The sequence below is a fragment of the Ambystoma mexicanum genome, chromosome 8, assembly GCF_040938575.1.
Source record: "Ambystoma mexicanum isolate Mex_15411 chromosome 8, UKY_AmexF1_1, whole genome shotgun sequence".
Taxonomy (NCBI): domain Eukaryota; kingdom Metazoa; phylum Chordata; class Amphibia; order Caudata; family Ambystomatidae; genus Ambystoma; species Ambystoma mexicanum.
This window is the reverse complement of record NC_090929.1, coordinates 981,313,220-981,334,924: the sequence shown is the minus strand read 5'-3', so window position 1 is coordinate 981,334,924 and position 21,705 is coordinate 981,313,220. Positions and strand designations below refer to the sequence as shown.

The window sequence follows — 21,705 nt, the reverse complement described above, 5'->3', positions numbered from 1 at the left end:
GGCCTCCTTCATTTTTCTGGAGCCAGAAGCCAGATTGCGGATTAGATCCCTGCAATGGGTCTTCAAGATGCACTGGTCCCAATTGTCAGGCAAGATGTTGGATCCCGTTCAGGTTCCACTCTCGTTATCGCAGGATCTTCTGTGGTGGGTCAGCGAAGGGAATCTGATGAAGGGGGAGCCATTTTGGCAACCGTGGCCAGAGGTGACGGTGGCGACGGATGCTTCCCTCACAGGATGGGGCGCTCATGCTGACTATCTGCCCGCAAGCTGTCGTTGGTCTCCGTTGGAGTCCAAACTCCACATCACCATGTTGGAGCTGGGAGCCACCAGGCTGGCCCTGAAGGCTTTTCTGCTGTCTGCGGGCAAAGTAGCTCTGGTTCTGGGCAATCCAGCAAGGAATTTAGCTCTCGGCAGTTCATCTGGCCGTAGAGGAGAATGCAGCGGCGGATGCTCTAAGCAGGCAGAGCACGATCTCTCGCGAGTGGGAGTTGGCTCAGGAAGTCCTTCCAGGTCGGGTTCTCCAGCCAGAGGTCAAGACACTCAACCTTCACACTTGGTTTCTGAAAGGTTGAGGTATAACGATTGGGACCTCCTGTATGACGTGATGGAGGAGTTGCTTTTGGCCAGACGGCCAGTGACCAAATCCCTTTGCCGTAAGTTTTGCGACTGGTGCAGAGGACACGATGTCGATCCTTTTCAGTGTTCCATGGTTCCCTCTTACTTGCTGTCTTTGGCCCACAGGGTTCTTTAAGTAGGCACCATTAAGGGTTACCTGGCGGCGCGGTCTATCTTCAAGCGCTCGTCTGAAGAATCTTCTCATTTTAAGATTCCTTTTGATTTCCCAATTTCTTAAAGGGCTCACTAATGTGTTCCCACCGTCCTCGTTTCAGGTGCCGCTATGGGAACCGAATTTTGGAAGAGGAGCACCTCCATAGGTTAGACCCTAGGATAGCTCCAAGCTTTTATATTTCTAGGATGTCCATGGTCAGGGTGGACGATCAACTCTTTGCGGAGTATACTGGACACCGTTTGGGCCAGACTGTTACCAAACAGACCTTGTCCAGGTGGATTATCCTCACCATTACTGAATGTTACAGATTGGTGGGCCAGGACCCTCCTGAGGGGTTTGAGGTCACTCCACTAGGGGCGTGACTACTTCCACAGCCCAGCAGCGGGGAGTTCCTACTAGGATTATTTGTGACGCAGCTACATGGGCTTCTATCCACACCTTTGTCAAACATTACTCCCTGGATACGCTCCATGGTCAAGATATGGCCTTTGGTAAAGCGGTTCTTTATTCTGCCATCTGATTGGATAGTCTAAATTCTTCTCCCTCCTTTATTTTCTGGTACCGCTTTGGGAGTCTGTCAAAGATGTGGAATATGTTGGAGGGCACAATCCATTCGAAGTAAAAAAAAGTTACTTACCAACTGCTAACTTTCTTTCGACTGGATGTTCTTCCAACGTATTCCACATTGCCCTCCCGGCCTGCCCCTCTGGAGAGTTTCCTATTCTATTGCAGCTTGCGTTTCCACAAGACTATGTGCCGTCAAGCAAGCATTGTGTACGAGCAGGTCACACGTTATGGAGGTAAAAAACATGAACTGAGGCTACGGGCGCCATGCGTCCTATTTATAACATCCGATGATGTCGCCCTCGACGGAGTCCTTCGAGGGACATCGACCCGACGTCATTGACGCAGGACGCCCGCTGCCGAAAAAAATGTCAAGTAGCACAGCTGTGGACATTACATGTCAAAGATGTGGAATATATTGGAGAAACATACAGTCAAAAGAATGTTAGCAGTTGGTAAGTAACTTGTTCTTCTGAAGCTTGTGGAATCTGCTTAGATCACATGCTGTGCATAGGCCGACATCTAGTGGAAGCAGAGTGTTCAGTTATTGTTTTCGTAACTTGAAAAGGGACGTAGACAGGGCGTTCCAGTAATACTATCCCTAGTGTAACGTCCACTGTACCCATGATCCCTCACGTGTTTAGTTCCCTCAGATTGTTTTTTCCACCATTCTAGATGGACGCGTATAGCGGAGTTCCCCTCTCAGCTTCTAGCCATTTACAAATGTTCACTTGCAGATAGTTTACTATCCTTTATATCACCGACTATCGAAACATTGCTCCATTGAAGACCAGAAAAACGACCGTCGGAAGACTACCGCGACAGATCTGTTTCGGCCTTCGAAGGCCTTCCCGGGCTTCGGCCCTCACAGTAGGGAGAGAGGGGGGAGGTCATTGTAGAATGTATATGCCCCTTTTCTTGCACTAAATTCGCCTAGCTGCCACATCTTTTCGTTATGGAAAACACCTCCTTTAAATTCTGCCCTAAATGCAATAGGAAATTTCCCTGGGTCGATGAACACCTAGTCTGTAACTTGTGACTTGTGTCTCCCGAGAGACCACGTCGAGGGCTCTTGTCGAGCGTGCAGGCTCTTCAAGCCCAAGACTTTGAAGGACCAATCTACCTAACGCTGAGCACACTACGCCAGGCAGCTCGAGGCAATGGAAGTAAAGGTGCTTTCAGTAACGGTAGCAACGCCGCAGTTTCTGACGGCAAAGGCAGCGGGGTAGCTTCGGCTGCCGAAGCGCAGGCCCACAACCCCGGAAGACAGGCCGGCGGCCTTATTATGGGGACAACACCCGCTGGCAGAAGTGCTATCACTTAATCCACCACTAAGCATACAACCCAAGGCCGAGATTTGACACGTGTCGAGTGGACGGCAATGCACGACGTCCAGGCAAAGGTCCATGGAAACACTGTTCTCTGGGAACTCTCGTTCGAGATCGCTGCATGACAGATCCCGACCATCGAAGGACAGTACAGACGTCGCGCGACAAACTCCCACTGAGGGCCGATCGTCCGCGGACGAGGCTCCGGTTCAGCCCGCACTCGAAACTAGGCCCCAAGCAGTCTAACAAACTTCAGAGGGCCAAAGTAGGGAGAAAGAGTCCAAGAAAAAGTCCTCAAAGACCCCTCATAGGGAGAAGACCCCTCATAGGGAGAAGACCCCTCATAGGGAGAAGACCCCTCATAGGGAGAAGACCCCTCATAGGGAGAAGACCCCTCATAGGGAGAAATCTGAAGAGGCTAGGGCCACCCCTCATAGAAAAATCTCATAAGAACCTGCATTGCTTCCTCCCGACAAATGAAGATTTAGGGCTCCCTTCCCAACCATTAGTCATCCCTAGTTCGGCACAATGGTCGGCTGAGGATATAGACAGGGTTTTGAGGAGGATGCCCTTCATGGCCAACTTCTATGAAAAGGACCCTGCCTGTTTCCAAAGTTTCCACTCCTAGCCCCCCCCCCCACCCCCATTCCCTCCACTACAGCACCCTCTGGGTCGCAGATCCCTGCTCAACCCCCTGCTAAGAGGTCTCGCCCCGAGATTCCATGCAAGGCAAAGTCATTGATGCAGCAGACCCTCCTGAGGTTGACCCTGAGGCAAATATATAGCTCATAGACTCACCTGTTGATCAGGTCAACCGCCCCGGTCATGTACTCACCAATTGACAACCAACCCCAGAGCATATTCAGATAGAGACTCAGGAGGTACTAAAAGATAAGGATTTTGTAGAAGAAATCCTTGGGATAAGAAGGCTGTAACACAGTTTCTCCCACTCCTCGTCCATTCCACGAAAAATGCAGCCATTGCTGGAGACCCCTAATCTTACGCGGGCTGTGAACCCCTGCATAGAGAAACGGTTTAGACCTGCCCCTTCTGATCCGCTGTATATCGGAGGGCAACTGAAGCCCGATTCATTAGTGTAACTACAACAGGGAAAAGGGCAGGTACCCCCCCCCCCAACTTCCTCTGAGTGCCGCCTGACAAGGAAAGCAAGAGACTTTATATGATTGGCCGAAAGTTCGCCGCCTCCGCGGCTTTCTGGACTAGGATTGCTTACAATTCTACCCTGTTGGCCAGTTACAACTGCCACATATGGGATGAGGTCTCGGCCTTACTATCATCGGTCCCGGAACCACTTAAGTCTCAGCTTGCCCGGGTAGCCGCAGAAGGCGGCGCAGTGTCAAACTGCCTATTAAAAACCAATCTTGACGCTGCAGACAGAATAATAGCGGAGGATACTATTATCAAGCATCATGCTTGGTTGTGCCAATCGGGTTTTAAACCAGAGACGCAAGCTACCCTTATCAATATGCCCGTTGAGCCCAACATGCTCTTTGGCAAGGCATATCGAAGACTCCTTAAAGACGGCCTAAGAAGAATACGAGACTCGTCTCTGGGCCAACTGACCAATCGACCTACTGGCCAGAGGGGAAACTGACATTTTCGGCGCTCACCCGGCCAAAATTCACAAAGGGGTTCCACTTATAGCCAAGGTACTACCTGGGGAAACAATCTGGGTCAGTCCTCTCAAAATTACCCAAGAGGAGCGTGCAGATCTCGCGGACGCGGTAGGGGCAACTCCTCCCAAGGTGGCACTCCACCTCAAAAGCAGTGACTATACGCTCCAGGTGCCCTCCCATGCCTCTCCAGTAGGAGGGCGCATAATCAACCTTCACCCACGCATGGGAGGCATCACCACAGATAGATGGGTGCTGTACACTGTAACAGGTGGATATTATATAGAGCTACTCCACCCCCCCACGACAAAAGACCCATTCCAAGGAACACCAGCATATCCTCCTCGAAGTCGCCATGCTCCTACTAAAGGACGCCATCGAAGTTGTCCGGGCTAACGAGGTAAACAAGGGTATTTATTCAACTTAGTTCCTTGTGCCAAGGAACGATCAAACAATGCGCTGTTAGGCAGAATTATATGCAGTACCCTTTTGGAACACTACACACAATTAAGAATACAAGTGACAGTACAATTTCACCTTTGGTACAAGCCCGTACTACACATTATAGTGGTAGCAGTAGCGGAGCAGATCTCAAGAGTAAGTGAGCAGTACAAAGTTACACAAAGAACAGCAATTACTATGATTCAGGCAAACACTGACTCAAGGTTTCTAAGTAAAAGAATTTCTGATGCTTGTTAATCTGCTTAGAATCACATGCTGTGCATAGGTTCGACATCCAGTGGTCACTGCGGAGTATTGCATTTTGTTTTTCGTAGTCGAAAAGGGACATCGACAAGGCGTGTCTGAAATACTATCCCTATAGTGACGTGTGTTGTACCCACAATCCCTCACGCGTCGAGGTCCCTCAGATTGTTTTTTTCCGCCCAGCTACTGGTCGCCTTTACGCGTAGCTCCTCGAGAGACATTGCAGATTCCATCTCCTCGACCTTTGGTCGTTTTTTCCTGTTTAAAGATTTAATATATCGATCCCTCCCTCGACGCAGTTGTGAAGCTATCTCCGCCGAGCAAGATCTTCGACGGAGGGGACGAGCGGAGGAGATTCTTCGGCGTTGCCGAACACGTGGCCTGGCCTCGCAGGCCTAATACAGTAGGGAGAGTGGGGTCGTGGGACATCTGATTCTTTTTCTGAGAATGCCTTTCCTTTTCCCCTTCCTTTCCCTTGGGGTAGTTATCACGGTTTATTGCCTCGGCTATGGAGAGGACACCCTTTAGGTTTTGGCCACTTTGTAAGGGCAAGTTTACTTGGAAGGACAAGCATTCACGGTGTAACCGCTGCTTGCCCCTCGATCACAAAGAGGACGGTTGCTCGGCTTGTCGGCTTCTAAAGCCAAAGACTCTAAAAGACCGTAGGGTCAAGAGGTGGGCGGCCTACGCGATGTCGAAGGCCGGGTCTTCACCCGCCGCTGCTATCACCGACGGTGACGAGGAACATGATAAAACGACCTCCGCTACGGAAGTCGTACACCCCTCTAAATAGCGCTCGCGCTCTTCGTCGTCTGTCCCCGGCCCCGAAGGGCTCGGCTCACGCCCTGCTTATGGGGATGAACACCCCGGCGACACTGACGCACACGATTCAACACATAAACACACAACCCATAGCTCTTCTTCGTCGAAGAAAGCATCAGCGCCCAAGGAGACGCAGGTTACACCGGCGGCCTCCTCGGACCGTTCGGGTTCGAAGCCCCTCTCGCAACCGCGACCAGCGACTGGGCTTTCGGCAAATAAGGGCGCCGCCCCCAAACTATCGGCCGACGCGCACCAGCAGAGAGCGCACGCCGCCGTACAACGCTCGACACCCGTAACGTCGAAACCACAGCCCTCCGCTGACAAACGAGTCACAGAGAGCTTGGCGAGGATCGTTGTAGCCGACGCCCAGAAGCGTATGCCGAAAGACACGTCGAGCGCTACGCAAAGGTCGAAAGAAACGCCGAAAAAGCCCGAAGAAAGACAGGGACTACCCCCTTCAGTCGGGGGGACCCCCAGCACACCGGAAGGCTTTTCGGAAGGCGACGGGACACTTTCCTCAAGGTTGTGGGAGAGGTCGAGCCGTTTTCAGCAAGATGAAACTCATTTTCCCCCGCTAGACCGCTCAGGGGTACCCTATGAAACCATGGAAAGGCTCCATCTCTGCATGGAGAGGTTTATGAACACCCAGAACCCTCCCACTCCCAAGAGAACAAGAGAAGGGCCTCAGGAGGACCCCAGGGCCAAATACCCGAGGCAGGACACGGCCCTAGACTTCCATAATGTGTATGACCTCACTGGTGAGGAACAATACTTGGAAGAGGAGGATGATTTTCTGGACAATGAAGAGGGACAGAACCAAGAGGAAGGTCTGGAAGACAGCCCAGACATGGTAGGAGAAGGCTTCGGAGAAAATCCAGAAGAAGGACCTTCTCATCCCTGGCAATCCCCATCAGTATATTCGGACACTGATGTCCTGAACCTAAATCCTCCTGACAATTCACCTGTTAGAAACACGTCTCCCATTGACGATCAGCCCACATTCAATGCCCTGTTGCGCAGAGCAGCAGCACATTTCGAACTGGACACTGGGGAGATCTCTCCGGAAATAGACTTTGTGGAAAGAGTAATTAAGGAGAAACCCCCAGTCAGCCAGACCATTCCCCTCCTCGCTTCAGTGAAGAGAAGAATCATCCCTTCGCTATCCACACCCGCACTAATCAGAGGAGTTAATCCAAGGATTGAAAAACTTTTCACTCCTTCACCCTCAGACCCGCTGTACATCAGGGGACATTCCATTCCGGATTCCCTTGTAGTAACTAATACAAGGAAGAGGGCAGGGGTGCCGCTGTCCACCAGTGAGGCACCACCTGACAAGGAGGGCAAGAGGTTATATGCCCTTGCTAAAAGAGTCACATCCTCGGCTGCCTTTTCGGCAAGAATTGCGAACAACAATTCTTTGCTAGCTAGCTACGCGGACGCGCAGTGGGCCAAACTGCGCAAGGACGCCGAAGAAGCGCCGGAACCACTACGTACACGCCTGCTATCAACTATTGGCGAAGGAACCCAGGTCAACCAGAGTATTGTAAAGAACTCTCTGGATGCTGCTGAGACAGCGGGACGTTCCCTGGTTCAGGGAATACTCCTAAAATGCCATGTATGGCTGCGCAACTCAGGGTTCAAACCGGAGACACAGGCGTCTTTAATAAATAAACCTGTTGAAGACTCAAACCTCTTCGGGAAAGCGGTGGATGAGGCTCTGGAAATGGCTAAAAAAGAGTTCGATACTATCAAAACTCTTGACCAGATCTCTAAGCCCACTACCAGACGCGGCTATGGCAACAAACGCTTTTTTCGTGGCCAACGCCAACAGCAGAATCAGCAGCAACAGTACCCTGCCACCAGTTACCAGACCAATAGTGGGCAGTACAGCCAAAGAGGCCAGCGCAGGGGCAAAGGGAGAGGTCGGGGGTCCACCGCCAGAGGCTCCCAAGCCCCCAACAACACCAAGTGACGTGAAGATTCGCGTCCCCTCCCATGCAACACCGGTCGGGGGCCGGATAACATCCTTTCTTCCAGCATGGGAGGGAATAACGTCAGACCGCTGGGTACTTTCCACCGTAGCCCACGGATACTGCATCGAATTCAACAGTTCCCCAACATACAGACCCCCGAGGGGACGACGCATGACACCGGAACACCTTGCCATCCTTCTCCAAGAAGTACAACAACTGCTGGAAAAAGGAGCCATAGAGGTCGTGCCTCTATCTCGGGTAACGGAAGGTATTTATTCAGTGTACTTCCTTGTACCCAAAAAAGATCTAACCATGCGCCCTGTATTAGATCTGCGCCCAGCGAACAAGTTTATAAAACCCCAGAAGTTTCGTATGGTGACCTTACAGGAAGTGATCCCACTGCTATCACAGGGAGATTACATGACAACATTGGACATGAAAGATGCATACTTTCATATTTTAATGTTGCCAGCGCACAGAAGATACCTCAGGTTCATGATAGAGGGCAAACACTACCAGTTCAGAGTGCTACCCTTCGGCATAGCATCAGCACCAAGGGTATTCACGAAGGTACTGGCAGTGGCAGCGGCCCACCTGCGTAGGTTGTCCATCCCAGTTTACCCTTACCTCGACGACTGGCTCATAACAGGGGATTCTTACGAAACATGCTTCTCCAATACCCAAAAGACTGTAGACCTTTTGTTCCAGTTGGGCTTCTCCATCAACGAAAAGAAGTGCAGCCTAGACCCCAGCCAAATCAAACAATTCCTAGGGGCTCTAATTCAAACAAAGGACGGCCTCGTCTTCCCCTCCAACGAGAGGGTCCAAAACATGCTGTTTCAGATCCCTCAATATGTGACCGGTCGAGAGGTGACGGTACGCAAAGCAATGCGCTTGCTAGGCATGATGGCGTCGTGTATTTATTTGGTACCTCACGCGCGCCTGCGCATGCGCCCTATGCAAGAGTGGCTCAACAGCCAGTGGTGTCAGGCCAGCGGATTATGGGACGATCCAGTGGCGGTCTCGCAGGCCTTGGTTCTCTCGCTACGATGGTGGACAAAGGAAAACCTGGAAAAAGGGAAACCCTTTGCCACACCCGCGGCGGAAGCCACTCTAACCACAGACGCATCCCTAACAGGATGGGGGGCTCACCTATCCCATCAGACTGCTCACGGAGTGTGGACTCCGAACGTAGCATCCAAACACATAAATCTACTAGAGCTACTAGCTGTGTTCAAGGCGCTAAAAGCCTTCCAGGAACACCTACAAGGCAAAACTGTGTTGGTCCTTACAGACAACACCACAGCCATGTACTACATGAACAAGCAGGGGGGCACCCACTCTCCAGGACTGTCCAAACTGGCCCAAAATATATGGAAGTGGGCTCTCAAACAAAACATGTTCCTACTGTCAGAACATGTACCAGGGGAACTCAATCTGCTGGCAGACAAACTCAGCAGAGATTTCCCCCTGCCCGAAGAGTACGAATGGCGACTGCACGAAGACATCGTCTTCGACGTCTTCACACAATGGGGATTCCCAGAAATAGACCTATTCGCAACCCTGGAGAACTCGCAATGCCTAAGTTACGCCTCCAGGTACCCCCAGAACCAATCCAAGGGGAACGGTCTGTCTATGCAATGGTCAGGGAAATTTGTTTACGCTTTTCCCCCGACTCACCTCAACAAGGTGGTGCACAAGATGCACCAGGAACAAGTAACCATGATACTGGTGGCCCCAATGTGGGCCCGACAGCCATGGTTCGCTCACTTGATGGAGATGTATCTATCTCCCCCAGTGAATCTCCCCTGCCCGTACAACATGCTGTCACAAGACAAGGGCAGGACTCTGCATCCATGCCCCCAGAACATGAAGTTAGCAGCTTGGCTCCTGAGATCATAGAATTCGGACATCTACTGCTTCCGCAGAGATGTATGGACATTCTCAGGGAAGCCAGAAAACCTAACACTCGCCACTGCTACTCTAGCAAGTGGAAGAGATTTGTCATCTGGTGCAGAGGGAAAGGCATCAACCCAATTGACTGCTCTCCCACACATATTGTTCTATACCTGACCCACTTATTGGATTCAGGTCTAGTGTTCAATTCCATTAAAGTCCACCTAGCGGCACTTTCTGCATACACCACTTCCCAACTCAAGGTGTCGTGGTGGAAGATCCCTGTTATAAAGGCCTTCATGGAGGGAATAAAGAGAATACACCCCCCGATAGCTGACCCAGCTCCCGGATGGGACCTTAACGTGGTACTTACCAGACTCATGGGCTCACCTTTCGAACCCATGCACAAAGCATCTCTTAAAGATCTCACTCTTAAGACTGCTTTTTTAATAGCTATCACCTCCATCAGGAGGGTAAGTGAACTACAGGCTCTTTCTGTTCTAGACCCCTTCGTTACAGTTCACAAAGATAAGGTGGTTCTACGCACGCACCCAAGGTTTGCTCCGAAGTTCATATCGAAATTCCACGTAAACCAGTCTATAGAACTGCCAACGTTCTTTCAAAATCCTTCCAACTTGGGAGAAAAAACTCTGCACACACTAGATGTGCGCAGAGCGGTCATGTTCTACATGGAAAGAACCAGACCACTGAGGAAGACTAATCAGTTCTTCGTCTCGGTGGCAGCAGGAAGAGAAGGGGATGCAGTTTCAAAGTCCACTATTTCTAGATGGATTGTTCAATGCATCACTCTCTGCTATACTCTTGCTAAGAGAGAACTGCCCTTTAAGCCTAGAGCACACACTACTCTAGGCACGGGGGCGTCCATAGCATTCATTGCAAATGTTCCCCTTGAGTCCATCTGCAAAGCGGCTACCTGGAGTTCTGTGCACACCTTTACAAAACACTACTGTCTAGATGCACACTCGAGATCTGACTCCCAGGTGGGTCAGGCAGTATTAAGACATCTTTTCTCTACTGTTCCTTCTCGTAACCCACCGCCAACTCCGGGTACTGCTCGCTAGTCTATGCACAGCATGTGATTCTAAGCAGATTAACAAGCATCAGAAGACAATGCATTACTTACTGTAAAAGCATTTCTGATGATTGTATCTGCTTAGATTCACATGCGCCCACCCTTCCTCCCCGCTCGGATGGAAGGAACATAGACTTCCTTTTATATCTCTCTTTTCTGTACTCACTCACGTCTAGAAGGCTCCCTCAGGGCAGAAAAATACAAACAGAGGGACCTCGACGCGTGAGGGATTGTGGGTACAACACACGTCACTATAGGGATAGTATTTCAGACACGCCTTGTCGACGTCCCTTTTCGACTACGAAAAACAAAATGCAATACTCCGCAGTGACCACTGGATGTCGGACCTATGCACAGCATGTGAATCTAAGCAGATACAATCATCAGAAATGCTTTTACGGTAAGTAATGCATTGTCATATATTTATTTACTCAACAGTTGTATAACATTTCACTATTCTAAGCAAGGCCAACATCACAATCATAAATGCACCACACCACTTCCCTTAAATTCCAGACAAGTTAAGCTCACAAAATGAAGTGGGAGCAAAATGGCACTCCAGCAATTTCAAAGGGAGGGGAAAGTTATTAGAAATTAAGCAAAACCAACAGGTAAATATTCTGAGCAGTTGAACAAGAGAGACTACAGTGAGATCAGCTAGAAAAGGCTTGGGGCCAAAGTCAATAGGTCAAAAGTCTTTTGCTCAAGATCACACAGTTCAGGGTAGTTTGCGGTAACGTTCGTGGCACAGATTCCGGACGAGGTTGGTTGGTGGAAAAGTTAGTTCAAAGAGAAGTGAAGGACAAGCCCTCGGATTGGCGAAAGATTTCAAACACGTTCACCGCGGCTGAGCGAAACGCACAACCGGATTTGCACAGTTCCTTAAAACGGAGAGGGGGCTGTAGCTGAGGCAGACGTTCCTGGTAGTTCCTGCAGGCTCAGCAGTGCCAAACAACGAATAAAAGGTGCGCTCCTTAAAACCCAAGCAGGGTCCGACCTTCCTGGCTATCCGGCCCACTGTAGCTCTGTACAGCGAATTCTACCACAGGAGGGGTCCTGGCTTGTAGTTTGGGTGAACTGGTTGGTCTCACCAGCTCAAGGAAAGAAGTTTCCTGGAGGATCTTCTCTGTTGTCGGATTTGGAGATCCGGACCTGCAGCAGGGCTTCACCGGGCGGTTCAGTTGTTGTAGGGGGTCCTCTTCTTTCAGTTCCTCGTTGGTTCTTTCGTTCCAGTTGTGACTCTGCTCTTTCAGTCCCAGAGACCTGCTTTTTATGCAGTTTCCCCCATTCATACAGCCTGGCTGTCAATCACACAGCATGGTTGCTGGCCTGTCAAGGCCAGTCCCCTTAGCCAATCAAACAAGAGTGTGACTTGGGTTACCAAGGGATCCCATGCCAGGGGTTCGAAGATCCCTCCCTCACATCCTGCCTACCTAGACTTATCAGGCGCCTTAAGGAGGACTTCTGTGCAGAAGCCCGCGAAAACACAGCCAACAAAGGCGTTATCCACGGTTTGGCGCGCAGAGAAAGACTTGAACAAAAAGAGATGGGGAATAAACCCAGCTGGAACTAAAATAAAATGTATTTGGCCAAGCAGGTTTATATTTGAGGCTAATATAATAGCCTAAAACATTACCATGTGTATATAAGATAATCGCGGTAGAAAGGTTAGGGTCGATGCCACTGCCACCAGCCAAGTCTTAATGTTAAGGGAGCAAAACTATGCCCCAATAGGTACAGACAAAAAGGGATCAGAATTCACCCTTTCCAATACTCCATGTAGGATGGGGTGTACTGGTTCTTTGGTTTAAAGTGACCATATAAAGTTAATGGCAACTTAACCTGTTTCTGGGGGACAGTCAGCCCCAGAAAAATTGAATCAGTGGGAAGTCTCAAAGACAACCCTGTGTCACTGCACTGAAGGTGCTGTGTAACACACACAAAAAGTGGTGCACATGGAGTAGGTGAGGCTCCGGTGCCCAAGATCACACAGATTAGAAATACACATAGCAAAACATGTAAGAGTGGGGAAAAAAGGCTCACACTCTTACCAGGTGAAAAAAAAATGCTAGAAATCCAGCACAGCTGCTGGGGGACTCTTTTTAGGTAGGGGAAATCAACCATTTGAGAATTCTCCCTAACATGCGCCCAGTATTAGATTTGCGCCCTGCAAACAAGTATGTCAAGCCACAAAAATTCTGCATGACTATGCTACAAGAGGTAATCCCTCTACTAGGAAAGGGGGAATTACATGGCAACACTGGATATGAAAGATGCTTATTTTCATATTTCAATGTTCCCTGCGCACAGAAGAGGTAACCAGCGCTACCAATTCAGTGCTACCCTTCACAATATCTGCTCCAAAGGTATTCACAAAGGTACTGGCGGTGGTGGCAGCACACCTGCGCAGGGAGGCAATCACAGTGTACCCTTCTGGACGACTGGCTGATTACAGGAGAGTGCCCTCTGATTTGCAGCCAAAACATTCAGAGAACTATGAACCTACTCTTCCAGTTGGGCTTTTCCATCAAAGATAGTCAAGCCTAGTGCCAAGCACAACCAAAGCGTTCCTAGGAGCTGTCATAAAAACACAAGAGGGGTTGTCTTTCCATCAGAGGAAAGGGTCCAAAAACTGCAAATGCCACATTATCATGCCGGCCCCCAGATAAGAGTGCGCAAAGCGATGCGTTTGCTAGGCATGATGGCATCTTGTATTTACCTGGTTCCTCACGCGCGTCTGCGACCCATGCAGTAGTGGTTGGCGAACAGTGGTGTCAGTCAAGTGGTCAGTGGGCGATCTAGAGGTCGTTTCATCCAACACTAGTACAATATCTTAACTGGTGGACAAGAGAAAATCTTCACCACACAGCTCAGGGTCTATGGTCTCGCACGGCACTCAGAACCACATTAATCTGGTAGTACTACTGGCAGTATTGAAAGGCCTTCAGGCGTTAGAATCTCGCTCAGAAATCAGACTGTGCAAGTCCTGACAGACAGCACTACAGCAATGTTTTACATCAACAAACAGGGGGGCACGCGCTCTCCAAATCTGTCCAATTAACTGCACTGCGAAAGGAGCAGTTGAGATACAAAAATACAAGCTAAAACGTTTGGGGGACCATAGAAATGGAAGGACCAGTGCTGTAAAGAGAAATCTTTCCTAAAATGTTGTGTGACTAAAGCATTGAAGCAGAAGTATGACGCAAAAAGGTCATTTAGATGTAGATCGGATCATTTACTACACTCAGTTTGGTATGCTTATTTTTCCCCGGTCATGCTAAAAGCGAGAAGCACACCCTCCCTGGCGCACACTACTGCTTCTCTCGACTGTCACTTGGAAGTGAGGGGTTCCTCTGTTCAACCGCCCCCCCCCCCCAACCCATCTCCTTCACCCCACTTTTTACTTCTGCCTGTTTCAGTGTTCCTCCTTTCCCCTGCCCCATCCTGTGTGGCACTCACTTACGCCCACATTCACACCCTCACTGCCGCTTTCATCAAGTCCACAATGTTCTTCTACAAAGCAAGTGTGGCACTGTAAAGACCCGAGCTGCAATTGTTTTTCAAGGAAAATGTGGTACCCATAGGAGAGTATGGCACTGCAGAGTAGAGCTACCCCAAATCTAGATTATCTGGACTAAAGAGCAGCTGCAGGACCCACCCTGGAAACTTGTGAACTGACTGGGCTAGCACATGACCAATTGTTTGTGATTATCTCTTTTACTAAATAAAAATATTGATGCTGTATTGGATTCTATCATGCTGGTGGTTAGTAATCATTGTTGCATATTGGGATGTTTTTTATTTCTTGACTTCTAAAACTACTGAACTTCTATGGATTTTAAACGTCTGCAACGAATGATGCACACATCACCACCTTTATTTTTTTTCCAGGTATTTGACAATTATGCTGTAACTGTCATGATTGGTGGTGAGCCATATACTTTAGGATTATTTGACACTGCAGGTAAGACATATATTTGTTTTAAACCTGGTCTTTGTATGGCACTATCTGTACTGTAAATTCTTGGCACTCCTGCCACTGAATGTGAGCTGCGTGGAAGTATGTACCTTAACTCTAGATGAGCTACTTAACTAAGTATGTGGAGGCCTGTTATTAAGGTGGATACATACAAAAAGGGGGGTGGAGTCCTAGTGGAAAATGATCATGGAACCTATAGTTGTGATACTATTTAGAAAGAACTATGCAGTTACTGAAATGTTAGTTGTGAGGCATTTCAGTGATAATCTCCCTTTTTATTACATCAATAGGTTTGAATAGATTGCAGGTTAACTGACAGAGAAACATTTTTTCTGGTGTTGGGTAGATTTTTCATTTCTATGCCAAATCTCCTTCACCTGTGAGAGAGACCCCCAGCACTTTTGCTGGACGCCTGTTTTCTTTTCATATCTCTGCTGAGTGAGTGAGTGGGGAAAAAGGTTCCCCCTCATTCTTTTACTCTGTTTATGAAAACCCTTGTTCATTACTTTTGTACTTAATTTTATGGAGTCACTTTTCCTCTTTATTTTGTAAGGCATCTGTAATTTACTTTTGTAACACACTGCACCTTTTGTGCAGTGCTACTGGGAGCTCTTTGTATTTTCTTTAATTTTCCTTGTGAGAACGCATATTCCCGTGGGTAAAGGGATACTTTTTATCCTTCCAACATTTTATATTGTGAGATTAGCACACTTCACCTTATGTGGAGTGCTGAGGGAGGGTTTAGATAGTATCCCCTTTCTCACTGCTCCTGTAACATTTCTGTCACAGTGACGAGCATACCTAAATGGCTGGTGGCAGTGGACGTGTTCTACCGACTTATCTGTACCCGTGGGATGTGTTCACAGTCCCGGTAATGCACAGAAGGGTCACCATTCATCCAAAATGGTGGCTGCTTTCTTTTTTCGCCATTTCATGTGCGCTTGTTCTTACTTGGTCCTTCTGCCGTTTTGTGTGGGGGAGGACCAGGTTTGACTTGTCTTTGGCAGGAATCACCCAGGAAGCCCTCCAAGGCTCCAGAGTGTCCGAAACTCCACAGCCCTTTCTCTTCTGGCATGGCTGCCTAGAACCAGTTCCAACTAGGAGGCTGGCTGTCGCCTTTATTCACTAGAACAGCTTGTCCTCTATCCATTGGAACTCTTCATTGGATCCTGGAAGCCCTCCACTAACTTTTCCCGATCTCAAAAAGTGGGAAACTTTGATTTTAAGGGCACGAAGGCCCCATACAACTTAAGGGTGGACTTTTAAAGTTAGTGTTGTAGCTCCTTGGACGTGTGGTGCTGAATACTAATACTTAAACTTCCTTTTCAGGGGTTTATGTCGGTTGCCCTACGCCAGTGATTGTGTGTATATATATTTCTGATGCTTGTGAATCTGCTTGGAATCAAATGCTGTGCATATAGCCCGACATCTAGAGGAAATAGCGGTGTATTGCATCTTTATTTCGTAGATTGAAAGGGAACGTCGACATAGGCGCGACTGTTAAACTATCCCCAACGTGACGTGTACTGTACCCAAAATCCCTCACATGGCGATGTCCTTCAGATTGTTTTTTTTCCGCTGACCTAGTTGTACGCCAATGCGGAGCGGGCAAGAGTTAATATTGCTAACTTTGTCCCCAGGACCTTTTGGTCGTCTAGTTTCCCGACTAATCTTCTCGATTGCCTTGTGGGTTTTCCTGCCACTAAAAACATCTACAACCTGCCCGGCTACTGTTCAACAGTCGACCGTGTGGCCTCAGCCCTCCGGCCAGGCCCTTACAGTAGGGAGAGTGGGGCCCTGGATGTATTCTTCTCTAAGAATGTATTTCCTTTACCCCTCTTTCTCTTCTTGGTCTGGCTGCCACCACCCTCAGCAATGTCGAGGACGTCCTTTAAATTTTGCCTGTCTTGTAACAGCACATTTCCTTGGAAGGATACCCATTGCTGTTGCAATCATTGTCTTCTTCCACACAACGAGCGCTCGTGCAAGTCCTGCAAGCTCTTTCGACCAAAAGAGTTGAGACAGGCAGACGAAACGGTGGGTGGTGGCCAACGCTATGCAGGCCGAAAGGTCTCTCTCCCCCCCCCCCATTCCCGTTGGCGCCGTTGCTTCGGACGTTGAGGAATCCGTCGGCAGCCATGGCTCTGAATTGGAAGCCATAGGACCTCTGAGCGCAGCCGTCAGACTCCCAGATGCCCGTCCCCAACAGACAGGCCACCGGCTCTGTTATGGGGAGTTCACACTCCAGTGACAAGGGCAACCACGCAAATTCAAAAACTCACAACACCTAAGGACGCACCCTAGCTCAGGGGACCTTACTTGAAAGACACGCCTGGTTAAAGAACTCTGGCTTTAAACCTGAAACTCAAACCTCCCTGATAAACCAGTTGAGGACTCCAACCTTTTTGGAAAAGCTGTTGACTCCTCTCTGGAGACTGTGAAAAAAGATCACGAAACACTAAGTCGCTCAGCCAGATCATGGCTAAGCCCTTCCACCAGCATGGAGTCTCTAACTCATGCCGGTACTTTCGTGGGCAATCTTTTTCCCACTCTCCCCAAGGACAGTACTGCTGGTCCTCAGCCCAAGGCTCTTCTGGTAACAACCAGAACATTGGCCATTAACGATGAATACTTTCTTATTTCAATTTTGCCAGCACACAAAGTACCTCAGGACATTCACTATCCGTTCAAGGTTCTCCCCTTCGGCATTGCCTCAGCGCCACAGGTTTTCACAAAGGTACTGGCGGTAGGAGCTGTTCGCCTGCCCAGGCATTCCATCCTAGTCTATCCTTACCTCGACGACTGGCTCATAATGGGGGATTCCTACAGAACATGCCAAATTAAATACCCAGAATACTGTACATCGTCTCTTCAACCTAGGTTGCTCTAACAACGAGAAAAGTCCAGTCTAAGCCCCAATAAAGTCAGTTTCTGCAGGCTCTAACTCGGACCTCGGACGGCCTCGTCTTTACCTCCGAGAGCGTTCAAAACATGCTGTTCTGTCACCAGGTGACCGTACGCAAAGCCATGCGACTATTGGGGATGATGGCTTCTGCGTCTACCTAGTTCCTCAGGCTCGTATGCGCCCCATGCAAGAGTGGCTCTTGAGGCAATGGTGTCAGGCCAGTGGGAAGATCTAGTGGTTGTCTGGCAGCCCCCGTTCAGTCTCTGCGGTGGTGGTCAATGGGGAAAACCTTCTGCAGGGTAAAACATTCACCACTCGCGCAGTAGAACCCACTCTCACCACAGACTCATCTCTGACGTGGGGGGGGGCCCTCACCTCCTTCAACAGACTGCACAGCGTTTGGTCCCCAGCGGTAGCATCCATTCACAGCAACCTGTTGGAACTGCTAGTACTACGGCCATGTATGGGGGCACTTGCTCTCTAGGGCTGTCCAAACTGTCCCAGAACACATGGAAGTGGGCTCTCAGACACAAAATGTACCTCCTGTCACATGTTCCAGGGGAACTCCATCTTCTGGCAGATGTACTCAGCAGATACCCCCCCCACCCCCTTCCCCCTACCCATAGAGTACACGTGGTGGCTACAGGAGGACATTGTACTCCACGTCTTTGCAGAATGGGGCTTCCCAGAGATTGCCTTGTTCGCTACTCTGGAGAACACCCAATGCCCAGATTATGGCTCCGAAACCGCTCCAAGGAGAATGGTCTTTGAATAACATGGTTCGGGAAATTTGGCTACGCTTCTCCCCTCGACCCCTCCCCCCCCCCCCCCCCCCCCCCCCCACCCTGATTCCCCTGCTCAACAGACTATTGCACAAGATGCACCAAGAGCCAGTCGGGATGATTCTCGTGGCCCCTATGTGGGCCAGCCTTGGTTCTCCCATCTCATGGCAATGTCAATCTCCCCTCCCAGGAAGCTGTGTGCAGAGTGTGCAGGACTTGTTATAATTAATATGGAATCCGGAGACCTTCGCAAACTCCGTTAAGAGGTCTAATGTTTTGGGTAGCGAGTGTATTGTATCTTTGAGGAACAGGAGGATGTCATCCGCGTAAAGCGCTATTTTTTGAGGACCCCAGCACCCGCTTCTACTCCTTGGATCTCTGGATCGTCGCAGGTCTTTTGTGCCAGCGGCTCTATGGCCATGTCGAATATTAAAGGTGACAGCGGGTACCCTTGTCTTGTGCCCTTCCGGATAGGGATATTATCTGTGAACTGACCATTAACCATTCGTCGTTGTGGATGGGTGAACGAAGTTGGCCATTACCATGCGTATGAAAATCGGGCTACACCCGAACTTTTCCAGCGTCATCCCTAGGTACCCCCAGTGCAGGCTATTGAATGCTCGGGAGGCATCCAGAGCTAAAACAGAGAATTGCTGTCTTGTTCTACGGCCCCATTCGATTGTGTTTATAGCTCTACGGATATTATTGTGTGTATTTCGCCCCTGTATGAAGCCTGCTTGGTAGGTGTGGATTATCCCGGGCAGCACCTCCGCTAATCTGCGGGCCAGGATCGTTCTAGAGATTTTTGCATCTCTGTTTAATAACGAAATGGGGCGATAGCTCGCGCATTCATTGGGGTCTCGGTTCGGTTTTAATAGTAATATTGTGGTCGCTTGGCTCATGTCCCTAGAGATCCTGCCAGTGTCGCGGATGTAATTAAACAGTTTCGTCAGAGGGCCTATTAGGGTGGTTCTGATTATTATTTTTTATTTTTTTCTTTTAAATCAAGGCAGGTTGACAATTACATATCACATGAACAATAACTTGGGCATGTTGATCCCCCAGCATTCCCTTCAAGTCTCGTCCCCTCCCTTCCTTACGGTCCCGTGATGGGATTACCCCCCCTGGATCGATCGCTTTGCTCCCCTTCGTCTGAGTCCTTTTCGAAGTTTTCTTGCTCCCTTAGTGTCCACCGGGCCTTGATGGGTTTGTAAGTCAGGGCGGGGAAACGTTGATCATATTCCAGTACTGGGGCCCAGATGTTCTGTTATCGGTGAGGGACTCCTGCTTTTGCCACAGTCACCTTTTCCGTTATCAATATATCCCATAGCTTTGACCACCATTGGGCCATGAGGGGGCAGTCTGGGGATTTCCAACATCGGGCCAGCACCATTTTCCCCACTAGCGGGCATTGGGTCAGTAGTTTCGCCCTGTTTCCGGAGCGTGGGTAGATCGCAGGGATCGGGACTCCCAACAGGACGGGTTCCGGTTCCAGCGGGATCGTTGTTCCGGTGATTTGTGTGATGGTTCCCAGGCATAATTTCCAGAATTGCTGGATCTTTGGACATGTCCACCACATGCGGAAGAAAGCCTGGGTGGCCACATCCTCTACAGCAAGCGTAATCCACTTGGGGGTTCATGAGATGGAGTCTAAGGAGCGGGTAATACCACTGCAGCATCATTCTGTACGCACATTCCCTGTTGGTGACGCAGGTGGATGAGGGATGTGCTCGGGTCCAGATGTCCACCCAGGTCTGGTCCTCTTATCGGGTGTCCCAAATCGGCCTCCCATTGGGCCATGCAGCGGGTTCTTGTTACCAGGAAGTCGCCCAAGAAGCGCCTATATAAGATAGATACCCTGCCTCAAGTCGGAGGGTCCTTGAATGTTAGTTCCAGGGCAGTGAGACGTTGAGTTGGCGCCTGTAGAGTTTGGGGGTGCAAGCCCCAGTGACAGTTGTATAGAAGTGTATCAGTCTCTTTCCTGGAGCTGGAACTTTTCTTTACATTGTTCACATGTGAGGGGCACCTCTCCCGCATACAGCTGGTCTATGGTCTCCAGGCCGCCGTTAATCCAGTTTTGGAAGTTGCGAGGGTTCCAACCGGGTTAGAAAGCTGGATTATGGAAGATCAGAGATTGTGGGCTCAGACCCCTCGGGACTCCCTCTCGTCTTAGTGCCCAGTCCCAGGAACTTAGGGTGTGTTTGGTTGCTAGAAGAAGGCCTCCCCAGTGAGTTATGAGGGGGGTGGGATGTGTGGCAGGAATTGTAGGGGCAGGGGTACCTGTGATTGCTCCAGTTCTACCCATCTGGGGCGGTTTGTGATTATTTGCCATGCGTGGACCTGTGATGATTGAGCTGCCACTCTGTAGGCCTGTAGGTCCGGGACCCCCAGCTCTCCCAGTTTGGAGCCCCCAGCAGTGTTTTGTAGGGGATTCTTGCCTTCTTACCTTTCCAGATAAATTTCAGCATCTTCCTTTGTAGGTCTCGAAGGGTTGGCGCGGGGATTGCCATTGGTAGGGAGGAGCAGGCATAAAGAAACCTCGGGAGGTTCATCTTGCAAGCTGTTATGCGTCCCATTCTCAAGATCTCCTGGGTCGCCCAACGTTTCAGATCTCCTTCTAGTTCTTTGAGCAACCGGGGAAAGTTAGCTTTGTATGTGTCTTTTGGGTTTGCCGGGATGTAAACTCCCAGGAAGGGGATCGCCCTTTTATTTTCCACGTAATTGGGCGCATCTTGGCCAGTGTCTCCCGTTCTCCCGGGGGTAGGCCGATGCTTAGAGCTGTTGACTTGGTGAAGTTTACTGAGAAGCCGGACATCTCGCCGTAGCTGGCTATTTCTATTAGGGTGTGCTTCAGGGATGAGCGAGCCTTCATTTGCAGAACATCATCGGCGTATAGAGCGATTTTGTGTTGCGATGGGCCGACCCGCGGGCCTTTGATCTGGTTTTTAGCCTAATTCTCTGGGCGTAGGGCTCCATAGTGAGTGCGAAAAGGAGAGCCGACAGCAGGCAACCTTGTCTAGTTCCACAAGACCGAGGGATTGGGGCCGAGATGGATCCATTGATCCTCAGGAGTGTCTATGGTCCTTTGTAGTTGGCCAATACCATTGTCTGGAATGCTGTCCCAAAGCCAAAGAGTGTGTCATGAATGACCAGTCCACCCTGTCGAATGCCTTGGCAGCAGCGAGGTCCACTAGATTTAAGGTTCTTCCGGATGTTATCTCCTGCTGTTCGGTG

General features: G+C 49.7%; 1 protein-coding gene across 3 annotated transcripts in view; it reads left to right on the top strand.

The window, feature by feature from the left end:
- The window catches only part of CDC42 (cell division cycle 42), a 320,654-nt gene that overhangs the window by 95,656 nt on the left and 203,293 nt on the right, over positions 1–21,705 (top strand). For all 3 annotated transcript variants that reach the window (XM_069610884.1, XM_069610885.1, XM_069610886.1), the window contains exon 3: positions 14,697–14,769. In XM_069610884.1, the coding sequence (XP_069466985.1) occupies positions 14,697–14,769 (73 nt within the window). The remainder of the gene's footprint in view (positions 1–14,696; positions 14,770–21,705) is intronic.